At 34.2% G+C, this 12,867-nt stretch overlaps 1 protein-coding gene and 1 pseudogene across 1 annotated transcript; one reads left to right on the top strand and one right to left on the bottom strand.

The window, feature by feature from the left end:
* Positions 1–1,519: 1,519 nt before the first annotated feature.
* Positions 1,520–2,430, top strand: LOC103733420 (annotated as a pseudogene).
* An 8,570-nt stretch (positions 2,431–11,000) lies between these two features.
* LOC103733363 (olfactory receptor 5B3-like) lies at positions 11,001–11,927 on the bottom strand. Its single transcript, XM_008832182.2, has one exon. It carries the CDS (start codon positions 11,922–11,924, stop codon positions 11,001–11,003), a length of 924 nt encoding a protein of 307 aa, XP_008830404.1. The 5' UTR covers positions 11,925–11,927.
* Positions 11,928–12,867: the final 940 nt, after the last annotated feature.

Here is a 12,867-nt window from a genome sequence, read left to right as displayed (position 1 = left end):
CTTGAAAATTCCAAATTTTCTTTTACTGCTTTCCCAATTCCTTTATCTTGTTAGCACATCTGTACATTCTGACAGTGCTGTAGCTAAAAGCTCAGGCTGCAGATTAGATGCAACCTGAATTCAAACTAGGCTCTTCCTCACTTTGGATATGTAACTGTGGAACATTGGAAAAGCTCCAAAGTCCTCATTTGCCTTAATGCTAAAGTAAAAATAATATCTACACGTATATCACACATAGACACACACACATGTACACACATACACACACACAGAGAAAGAGAGAGAGAGAGGAATGCAGACACACGTATGTATAGATCCATTTTTATTGGTAATGCAAAGTACCAAGTACAAGCTGAGTGCTTATGTGTATCCGCTTGGCAAACATAATGCCTTCAGAGCATTGGTTTGTAAATTCTAATTAGTTAGATAGTAGAGCATGTTTCATATTGGACAGTCGCCATCCAAAGACTTGTTATTTAAAAAAATTGATTAAAATACTATTCTTACTTAAGAATAGATTCAAATCAGTTTTTAATTTTTAAAATTTCATTTTGTGACAAATAACAATTGTGTATACTTGGTTCAATGTGATATTTAATATTTGTTAACAATATAGAGTTGGTAACAGAAACAATCTGTGTATTGGAGTCAAGTCATAAGCTATGGACTTTCCAAAAATTCAATGCTTTGAACATGGAGAGTTACTATTGAGAAAAATGAATTTATATGAGAAGTGGAGACATGTTCAATCTAAGAATGCAGGCTAAAATATGAATTTCAAGAACCCATTTATCCTTAAACTCCACTAGACTTCTTACAGTTATTTCACTTTAAAACCCATACTTGAAGTTAGAGCAATCCACACAAAGAATAACTATGTTGAACTGAAGCAATGTAATTCATATTTGATCATGAGCTCTTTATTTGGTAACCAATCTGCTTGGATCTGAAGATTGGTTTCCTATTAACATTTCTATGCACATGAGTAAATTACTTATAATAATAAATTACGTTATGGCTCACAATTTAAAGGAAAGCAAACACCATTCAAAATTCATACTATAACATATTAGAACAGCAAAAGAATTGGATGATAATCACATATATACAATTATGTATAATTGCTTACATGTTATTTTGAATAACTCATAAAATTTACAAAATTGTACTTAATAGTGCACAAAATTTGAAAAGTGGAGAGACAATCTGTGAGGATATTTCTAATTCAACAATACTGTTATTTAAACTAAAAAAAAATCAGTGACCTAAACTTTGTAGTTAAGTTGAATATGAAGAGGAACATGAAACAGATATTATTACTTTAATGAAAATCATGTACATTATATATAAGTATTTCAATTTAAGGACAGAATGTGTCCTGCAACATTTATTAGCATTATTATTTTGTAACATTTATTGCCATTATTATATAAGAATTTCAACATTTATTAACATTACTAACATTCATTAACACTATTTCTTTAATTATAGCCCATATCCTGAATCCCACATAACACTGATGGAAAATAGGACAGAGGTGACAGAGTTCATCCTCCTAGGATTAACCAGTGTCCCAGAACTGCAGGTCCCTCTCTTTATCTCAATCACTCTCATCTACTCCATGACTGTGGTTGGAAACCTGGGGATGACTGTGCTTATTCTCTGGGACTCTCGGCTCCACACTCCCATGTACTTTTTCCTCAGTAACCTGTCTCTTGTGGACTTTGCCTACTCCTCAGTTGTCAGTTCCACAGTCATGGCTGGACTCCTTATAGGAGAAATGCTTATCTCCTACAATGCATGTGCAACTCAAATGTTCTTTTTTGCAATCTTTGCCACAGTGGAAAATTACCTCTTGGCTACAATGGCCTATGATCGCTATGCAGCAGTGTGTAAACCCTTACATTATGCCAACACCATGACTCCAACTGTGTGTGCATGTCTGGTCTTGAGCTGTCATGTGAATGGTTTCCTGAATGCTGCCATCTTCACTGGTCAAACATTCAGTCTCTCTTTCTGTGCCTCCAATGTGTTCATCACTTTTTCTGTGATATTCTAGTAGTCATGGCTCTGTCTTGTTCTGATAGACATGTTAATGAGCTGGTTCTTGTTTATGTATCCACTTTCAATGTCCTTATTGCCCTTGTAGTACTTTCAACTTCCTACCTATTTTTATTCCCATCCTAAACATGCACTCAGCTACAGGCTACCAGAAAGCTTTGTCCACCTCTGGGTCCCATCTCACTGCAGTCTCCATTTTCTATGGGACTGTTATGTTCATGTGCTTACAGCCCAGCTCCAGTCACTCCATGGACACAGAAAATTGCATCCGTAATCTACACCATGGTCATCCCCATGCTGAATCCTCTGATTTATAGCCTGAGGAACAAGGAGGTTAAAAGTGCATTCAAAAAGTTGTTTGGGGGGTGAAATCATCTTTAAGAACTTAAAGTTAACATTGGGAGGTGAAAACTATCCTAGCTTCAAGTCTTTTCTGCTTCATGCTCTGAATCTTATTTAAGATCCCCTAAGAGTTTCTAAAGCGTTAAATTTACTTCTTTACAAGTTTGCTTAATTGTCTCCAAAAACTAATACATGACCAAGAATTTTGAATCTTAAAGGTCAAAAACCTTATTAAGGGTGTTTGAATATTTTAATGATGCAAATACATTTCTTATACTCCACCAAACATACACTCAAAAAAGCGTGCTAAAATAGGACACTATTGAACTCAGTAGCAGAGAAATTTCTTGACATAAATTTAATTTGGCTAATCTTTGATAAAGTGTTTAGTAATTAAATGGGGTATTTAAGGATTAACATATGCCTAATATTGTTTGCTCAATTATTTCTGTATTTTCTCAGACCTAAATTAAGTGCAAGCCAAACAGTTTCGAATGAAATTAGTTGCTATCTAAATTGGCATTTTGTATCTAGTGATTCATAAATATTTCATCATAAATGACTTAGTATTTCTTTTTTAACTGGTTAATTTTATAAAAACCACATATTCATGTTGTAAATTTCAAAGAATGAAATAGCAAGAGTACCAGAAAAAAATCTTAAAACACGTTATTTAACGTATTTGTGCCAACTACCAACTTTCACACTATGTTGAACTCTCACTGATATACTGCTGTACATTTTGTTATGTAAACACATTTTTACTTTTCCTGATGCTCATCCACCTATTGAGTATGAATAATTTATAGAAAATACTGGGGTTCACCATGAACTTTTCATAGATGTGTACAATGCACTTTGTTCCCATTCACTGCTCTTCACAGTCTCTTCTCCCTGTACCTTCTCACTGCTGCCCTGTGCCCTCAAACGGTCTCAGTTTACTAGTCTTTCACTTTACTTGAGGTTTATTTCTTCCAGTCACTCACGTACTCTTTTTCCTTATATTTTTCTCTGAGTTTTGTTGTTATTTGTTTCATCACGACTCCAAGCAGGGCCTTTGCACTTGCTGTATGGTCTCTGTGGAGTGGACTGACTTATATTTAGGTCTTTGTTTAAGTGTCATCCTGTCATAAGGTCCTTCCTTCATCACCTTTATAAAGCAGTCATTTCCACTCACCAAATAAACTGTCTCTTCACCTTGCATTCATCTTCCTAATCCTGTCAATCCTCACCTATTGCATCTATTGGACTTTTTCATTTGTTCATGTAGTTTTCTTGACTAAAGTTAAAACCCACGACTCGAGTGGTTTTATCTCTTTGCATGATTTTCATTTCTATTCATTATTTTTTATATTTTTATTGATTTTTTGTGTATTTCACACAAAACAACTTTATCATTATTTATTAGTTTCACTTTATGTGTATGAACTACTGCTTCCATTTGTGTAAGTACACCCATGTCATGCACTGTCCTTAGAGGTCAGAAGAGGGTGTTATATTCATCTGGAACTGGAGTTACAGGTGGTTGTTAACTGCCATGTGAGTGCTAGGAATTAAACCCCGGTCCTCCATTTCTTTATCTCCTGATTTCAAATCCCAAATGGTATTCCAGAGTTGATTCTAATATTTGTTATATAAATGAATCAAATAATCAAATTTTAAGTTATTGTATCAATATGTTCAATATTTGAACAAATGATTATTACAATGCATTATCCATAATATAAACCATTTTAATCTACTTCTAGAGAACCTCAAAATTTATTTTTTCTCTTGAATGAAATATTTTATGTGTGTTTTTAACAAGCTCTGGCCTTGCTCCTTTGAACATTATAGTTTCATGGAAATCTCACCACCAAGTTGGTTCCTGGAACCCTCTTAAATTTCTATTTTGAAACAATGTCTCATTAATTGTCAAGTAATACATCAAGTAAATATCATTTAGTAACAACTAAAAACATTAAAAATTAAAGATTTCATATGGGATTACACTTAGAAAATTACTTTATACATGCTACATTATCAGTTGAAGAGATTATCAATCAATAAATTATGACAGTTTCTACATAACAATAGCATACACTCCACATGGTAGAAAGTGCACAATGTTAGTGCTTTTAATTGCCATCATCAGAGAACTCACTACAATACAAAACTTACCCTCATGAATGGCCAGTCATGGTTAACTTACACCCTCTGTACAAAAAAAGGCCTTCCATATACTGTGTTTAAAAGATTGTGCTTGATGATGCCAAGAAGTTAGTGCTGGTATTTATAAAAATACTTCTGTGTTTATGACAATTTGTCATCTGTTCAAATAATTGTTTTTAATTTTAGTTAATAATAATTTTATATACAGATTTATGAAGTATTCTAGTGGCTTCTAAAAGATACATATGTTGAATCACATGCTATCCTTTACCACAGATTCTTCCTAGTTATAGCTTTCTATATATAATTTCAACCACAATCTGTATACTTTTTATTATCCTGATTTGCTCAAGAACAGTGGTGGTATAAATATATTTTAGAGGTAGCACACTATTTGAAATAACAGCACAAAATAATAACCAATTTATTTGATTACTTTATGCAGATATTAGAGCAGAAATTAGAAATTACTGGAAAAATGTAAAAATCTGAATCAGGTCTGGAGTTAGTTATACACCAATGTTAGAATCATGGGTAAATGCATCATATTAACACAAAATGAGAACATTGTGCAAAGTATAAAACATTATCTTTCTTAAGACAGATAAGCAAACTTTCTTACAGTAGCTTTGCAAAATTTATGGAACTTAATCTTGTTTCAAAATGAGACAATTTAGTTAATTTGAAATATATAGTCCATTACAAAACACATCACTTTCACTATAAACTTTGGGCAGAAGGACATATTTCTACTAAACACCCAAATCCCCATTAATAGTAGCAGTAACACAAGCCACTTAAGATATTCAATCACAGTTTTATCAGTCCTGAATCCTGGGTGCCTTTAGCTGTGTAGAATTGAGTAATTCATGTGTCATGAAGGGAATATTTAAATCTCTCTAAGGAAGACAACTTATGGAGTACTAAGGTCAGAACAATAAACAAGCTGGATGGAACTTCATCTCCCAGGGAGCTTTTATTCAAGTTCTGGGAGATAGATGAACAAAGAATGCAAAGAATTGATTGTTGACAAGTAATACAAAGAGGATGAGCAGTAGGCAGATAAAAAACCCTTGTGTGGTGAGAATTTCATAAAATAGTTCAAGTATGCATCAAAGACCTGCTTCCTAAGAGGCATCATTTAATTAGCAAACTGAAGACAATGACAGAGTTGTTCTGGGCAGAGTCAATGGCAAAAAGTAAGTTTCTGGGGGCAGAGGCATGCTTAGAGTTGTTCATGAATAGAAAGGAAACAGTGGAGGGGCTGGATAGATGGCTCAGCAGTTAACAGCACTGGCTGCTTTTGCAAAGGACCTGGGTTCGGTGTCCAGTACCCACATGATGGCTAACAAGATTGTTAATGCCATTTCCCGGTGATCTGGTGCTCTCTTTTGATCTCCAAAGGCATTAAACACCATGGTTTTGCATATACATGTGGGAAAAACACTTATACACATAAAATAAAAAATTAAAAACTTGTATACATATTTTTAAAAAATAAGAAGGAGGCTAGTGTGAATGAAATGGTTGAATAGGTAGGAAAGCAATTAGACATTAAGTACTTAAGCTGAAACATCATTAAATGAATGGTATTAACCAGTAAAAACCATTTAATACAAAAAATTAACTCTTAACTTTTATTCTTTTTTGATGGGAAGAATCATGTCTGATTGACTATTATATCATTATTTCTCTGTCTGACAAGAAAAAGTGTTGGACTTGATCTTTATCTTGAACTATTACAATGTAATCCAGAGAAAGAAATGAAATGCCTTGAAAATTAGTGTGATTCTTTGGAGGATTTTAATATCTTCAACCTGGCACTGTCTTAACCATTTAATATTTAAATACTTATTTAAATATTGGAGTTCTTCAATTTACCCCATTTTTAGATTTTTATTCATTTTCCCTTTATTTTATCCTCTAAGCTGTTTGATTCTCTAAGCCATTTTAAATTTTTATTTATTATTTTTATTTTATGTATGTGAGTGTATAGCCTGCATGTATGTAAGTGCACCTGTGTTTTGTGATACCAATGGAAGTCAGAAGAGGGTGTTGGATCCCTTTGAACTGGTGCTACACATGGTTGTTAGCCACCATGTGTGTGCTGGGATTTGAACCTGTGTCCTCTGCAAGAGCATCCAGTGCTCTTAAGCACTGAATAATCTCTCCAGCCCCCAATATGAAATCAGAGTATATAGGCTCCAGTATGTGGGACGGGGGAGGCTATGGGAGGGTGCAATTTGGGAAGTGGGTATATAGATGAATAAGATTGTGTGGGATGTTCTGTATGATATACACACAGAAAAGCCAACAAATTTTACTTAAAAACACTTATATTTGAGGAGGAAGCATAAAAATTTACTTCATGTTGAATAGTAGAGGTGTTAATCATTACCAGTGAAATTTACCTGATGACTTCGTATCCATACTCAGGTACAAAGAATCTGAGTATAACTGACTGTGACTAGTAATCATCAGGTACATAGAGATTAAAGACACATGTGCAAACATCTAAGTGTTAGTATGGTTAAAAATGTAGGAAACAGCATATTTTAAAATGAAATGGAAATCTTCTTTAAAGGGTTAAAACTCATTCAATTTTATATCTGACAGGGTTTATACTGAGTTCAATATTGTATAACCGTATTAATTCAACTGTGAACCTAAAAACTTACAGCCACTTTTGAAAGAGATGTATCCTTGCTCTAGGGTGTGTTACTGAATATGTTAAAGATGTAATGAAATTCTTATTTTAATCAAGTGGATATTAAATTTAATTAAAAATTTAAAAAATAATAATTCTTCAAAGTACAAAAATTTGTTCCTTAATAATTAGTAGATGTAAAAAACATTCCCATTGAAATCTACCTGTATAAGCCCTGTAAGACATAAAATTGAATGAGTTTTTAAAGGTTAAAACCTTATTTAATTTTATGTGTTATAGGGTTTATACTGAGTACAATATTGTATAACTGTATTAATTCAACTGTAAACCTAAAAATTTACAGCCAGTATGAAAGAGATGCATCTTAGCTCTGGAAATTGTTATTAAATATGTCAATGCTGTTGTAATGACATGATTCTTCTAATTATGTGGTTATTAAATAAATAATTAAAAATTATTTATTTATTTATTTTTATGTGTATGAGTATTTTGCCTGCATTTTAAGTGTACGCATGTCTTGCAGTGCCCGTGGAGGTCAAAAGAGGCTGACAGATTCCCTGGAGCTGGTGTTAAGGATGAATATTTGCTGCCCTGTGGGTGCTGGGAATCAAACTTGGGTCTTCTGGAAGAGCATTCAGTGCTTTTAACCTGAGTCATCAATCCAGCCCTAAGCTATATTTTGAATAATGGTAAGTTCCAACTTATGTATTCTAATTCCAAATGACCCATTTTATATTTTATTAGTTATTATTATTATTATTATTATCATTATTATTTGAGACAGGCTCTCCCTGTAGTCCTAACTGGCCTGGAATTTGCCATATATATCAGGGTGGCCTTAATCTCACAGAGATGTTCCTGCTTCTGCATCCCAAGTACTGAGCTAAAAGGTGTGTACCACCATATCCAGCCTAATTTCAAATTAAATTTTGGCTCATCTAATATTTATACCATTTATTAAATGATTATAAATTGTTAGCATGTGTCTTATTCCCAGGATTTCTCAATGTTTTACTTTGTTTACAATGTTTACTTTGTGTTTTTGATGAACAAATACTGCAATTTTTATGTATTTCCATATATTTATATTTAACAGATTTTGTTTGTTTGTTTTTTTTTTGAGACAGGGTCTTTCAGTAGCCCCAGCTGTCCTGGAACTCACTATGTAGACCAGGCTGGCCTTGAACTGGCAGATATCCATCTGCCTCTGCCTCCTGAGTGCTGGGATTAAAGGCGTGTGCCACCACAATTTTACATACCTACAGGTTACAGAATGATGTTTCAACATACATGTACATTATGCAATGATCAAATCAACATATTTTGTTTTCCCATTCTCTGAACCACTTAGCTTATTGTCATAGTAAGAACATCATGATCTTCTCTTATAAATGTTTTAAAGTGTAAGATCCACGATCCATGATGAGCATTCTTCTATGTAACAGTATACTAATTGTTTCCTTACTATTTAACCATAACTTTATGCTTTTATCCTAGAAAAGGGTCTCACTATTGCCCAGGCTCACTGGCATTCATTACTTAGCAAGAAGTTGTCCCCAGCAAATCTGAGTTGACCAAAAGTTAGGATTGCAGGGATGAGCTACCACACAGTGTATTTGTGCTTTTTAAGTAATTTCTCCTCACATCTGCTCTGCTTTACCTTCCCAACATTCTAATATACACCATTGTACTTTCTCTTCCTGTGAGATCAGACTTCATGTACTCCTACATGAGGGAAATCATATGATATTTGTTTTTCTGTTTCTACCTGGCTTGTTTCACTTATCAGCATTACTTCTGGGTTCTTTGCTGTTGTAGTAAATGAAAGGTTTTCATTATTTTGAATTTCCAAGTCATATTCTATTATGTATTTATAGCCATTGTGTATTTATAGCATCATGACATCTTGGACAAAAAACAGATTGACTACAAGATGATGGTGGACCAGTAAGATCATTATGAATCTGAAAAATTCATATTGTCTGAGATTTTGTAGCTTCCAAAACATTGTAGTACAACATGATACTCTTGTGTGAGTGACGGGGCTATGAAATAGTATTCCTATGACTTTAAAAATATGTTTCGTAAATTAAGCTGTAACTTTGAATATGTATGCCTGGAGAATCTTGTCTCATGAGAAAGTTTATACAAAATGTTTGCTGAGGCATTATCTCGGAATGCTGGTACTCTCTTGGTTTCTCAGGAGACACTTTGGTTTCCCAAGAAGGCATACTGTGGTGGTAATGCCGTCTTGCTCATGTTTTCTTGAATTATTATATTCTGGCCACTTTATTATTATTCATTTTTCTATGAATATTCAGCTATAACTCTAATGAGTATGGGTAAAAAGGCAAAGTTGCCCATGCTTTCAGCACTCCTGTATGAACTTTTAAAAAAGTAAGAGTAAAGGAATCAAACCACAGGAGTCCGCTGGTCGTTTTTCAGTTTCCTGATGATCCATTCAGGTCCTGAGGCTGCTCCCTGGTGGCCACATGTGAATGGCACTGCTGGTGTGGAGCAATATTGTCATTCACATCACAAATGCTTGACAAAGACAATACATGGCACTTATTGGCTTATATATTTTCTATACAATATTTTTGAGCATTATTTAAGATCCACTCCTTCAAATTATTGACTTGTTATATCAGATTACAGATATAGTTTAACAATTTAAAAGGAAATCCCAACAAATCACTTACCCGAAGAAACGGCAGGGTTTATTTATGTAGTAATTTACAGCAATTTCATAGAAACATTTTACTGATCATCGGTTTACATGGATGTATTCTTCAGAGGCACAATATCATCCAGTAACCCTCCTTTTATTACAAACCCAAATGAATGAAATCAGAATGTTGAAGAGAGAGATCATATTTATTACATCATTAATTCTAGTTCTTAAATGAAATGAAGACCTCGAACACTGGCATGGAACTGCCAACATCAATCTTCCCTTTAGAAAGTGGAGGTCAGTCTTTGAATATCAGTGTCAGGCTCTGTGAAACAACAGTTTATATATTGCCTAGATATATTCCACAGAACCAAAGGTTTTAAATGTCAACATATATACAGCCCAAAACAAAACAAAACAACATGATACATGAAGTAAATAGTGTTTTCAACATCAGTTCCCTCAAGTTTTGGAACCAGTACTCACTTCATAGTAAAAATGTTGTGTACAGGTGATTATTATTGAAGTAAAAATTGCATATTTCTAACATATAAGGCATAGCTTGATCTAATTCACTCATTTCACTAAAGCATATTATATCCCAGTACTGTTTCATTTTTTCAATGCTGTTACTACAAAATGAATCTATGATCTATTACTAAGTATGTAGATACAAGCTCTGCAAATCACCAAAGTAAGAAATGTGAAAATAAAAATAAAAACAAAGTGCTATTAAAACTCCATATAACTTTTAAAGTGTGTCAAACTACTGAAGTCTAATCTGATAAGTTGCCAATTAAAGGCAAATATATATGCATAGTTGTAGTTATTTCAACATATTTTCTATATACAAAGATGACTACTCTATTGTCCATTAAAGCATCACATGAATATCTTTCATAAGGGTTTACTAAAATAAAAAAATATAGCCATTCTCATTCACATCTTATGATCCTGAACATAATATTTCCTTTTCCAACACAACAGACTTGCAGAAAGAAGAGTGTCCTATTAGAAATTTAATTTTTTGTGTCTACAAATGTGACTCTATACAATGAAATGATCTTAGAGGAATGTACCACATTAAAAATGAAATTCTAGTGATTACTTTGCTTCCAGTAAAACTTTCCTGAATGCATTCTTGACCTCCTTGTTCCTCAGGCCGTAGACCAGAGGGTTCAGCATGGGGATGACCATGGTGTAGAACACAGATGCGATTTTGTCATTGTCCATGGAGTGACTGGAGCTGGGCTGTAGGTACACGAAAATGCCAGTCCCATAGAAAATGGTGATGGCAGTGAAGTGGGAGGCACAGGTGGACACAGCCTTCTGATATCCTGCACCTGACTGCATCTTTAAAATAGTGATAAAAATGAATGCATAGGATGTCCCAATAACTGAGAGGGCAAAAAAGCTATTGAAGCTCACTGCATAAATAAGAACCAGCTTGCTAACATGTCTATCAGAGCAAGAGAGAATCAGGACTGCTGGAACATCACAGAAAAAGTGATGGACCACGTTTGACTTGCAGAAGGAAAGCCTGAACGTGTCCACAGTGTGGATGGAGGCATTCAGGAAACCACATATGTAAGAACCTACGGAAAGACATGCACAAACACGTGCTGTCATGGTGGTGGCATAGTGTAGGGGCTTACACACTGCAGCATAGCGATCATAGGACATTGAGGCCAACAGGTAATTTTCCACACTTCCAAAGGCTCCAAAAAAGAACATCTGAGCAGCACAATCATTGTAGGAGATGACTGTGTCACCTGTGAGGAGTCCAGCCATGAGTATGGGAGTGATAGTTGAGGAGTAACAGAAATCCACCAGAGACAGGTTACCTAGGAAAAAGTACATGGGAGTGTGGAGCTGATAGTCCAAGAGAATCAGCAGGATCATCCCCAGGTTCCCAACCAGGGTGATGGTGTAGATGAGGAGGAAGGTGATAAAGAGGGGAACCTGCAGGCCTGGGTCATCAGTGAGTCCCAGGAGGATGAACTGTGTCACTTCTGTCTGGTTATCCATCAATGATATCCAGCACTCTCTAGATTCTATGTAATAATGAGGAAAGAGAAATAAAATAGTAAAGAAATTTAATAGAATTTAGAAAGCATAAGGTGAGATACTTTATCAAGGAATAACTTTAATTTAGAGATGGTGAAGAAAGAAGCATTGATATAAAAATCAAGTAGATTGTATTATTTATACACCAGGCTATGTGCGTTTGAGAAGGGACATTTTTAATGAATCCTTTACCTGATTTTAAGTTTTAATATTTTGTAAGCTGAGATGATGTCATTTAATAACAATAAATATGTGAGAATCACTCTAGTAATTCACTTCTGAGCTCAGTAAAAGTTGTCAATTTCAGTTGCCTACTTTCCAATGTCTGCTATAGACAGAATCTTTAGATGTGCATTCTTGTATCCTTTCAACTATATTATAATTTGGTGACCGATATTTCATGTAAATTATGAAGCACAAGAGCTGAGTAACTTGCTTATGTTACTCCCTATTTTTTGGCAATCTCTGTTTTGAATCCATTACAAAATTTAACCTATGCTATGTGGTACCTAAATTTGAGTCTAAGTTAAAATCAAACTGAAATGAGCAGAATCTATAATTACTGGTTGCTGCTTACTTGAAACTTAGTATTTAGGTTTCAGTAGAAAATATGTACCTGATTTATGATATAGTGAGGAAGTCTTGATTACTGTGTATTTCACAGACACTGGAGATAAAACAAATAAACAAACACACTGAGACCAGTAAAACATGATTATTTCAACTAGAACAGTATCCTTTATGAATTAATGAGCTCTGAACTATATTTTAGTCCTTTCCCTTAAAACTTGTTTATCACCAAATGTCCATATCGTGACAATGTGACTAAAAATATAAACTGATTAGGCTGCAGATGAAATTAATCATTGAGTTACCATAGACTATGTAGATATATGGAATATGT

This window comes from Nannospalax galili, unplaced genomic scaffold, assembly GCF_000622305.1.
Source record: "Nannospalax galili isolate Female #2095 unplaced genomic scaffold, S.galili_v1.0 scaffold936, whole genome shotgun sequence".
Lineage (NCBI taxonomy): Eukaryota > Metazoa > Chordata > Mammalia > Rodentia > Spalacidae > Nannospalax > Nannospalax galili.
Note: the sequence above shows the minus strand (reverse complement) of the source record. Positions and strands in the feature narration are given on the sequence as shown.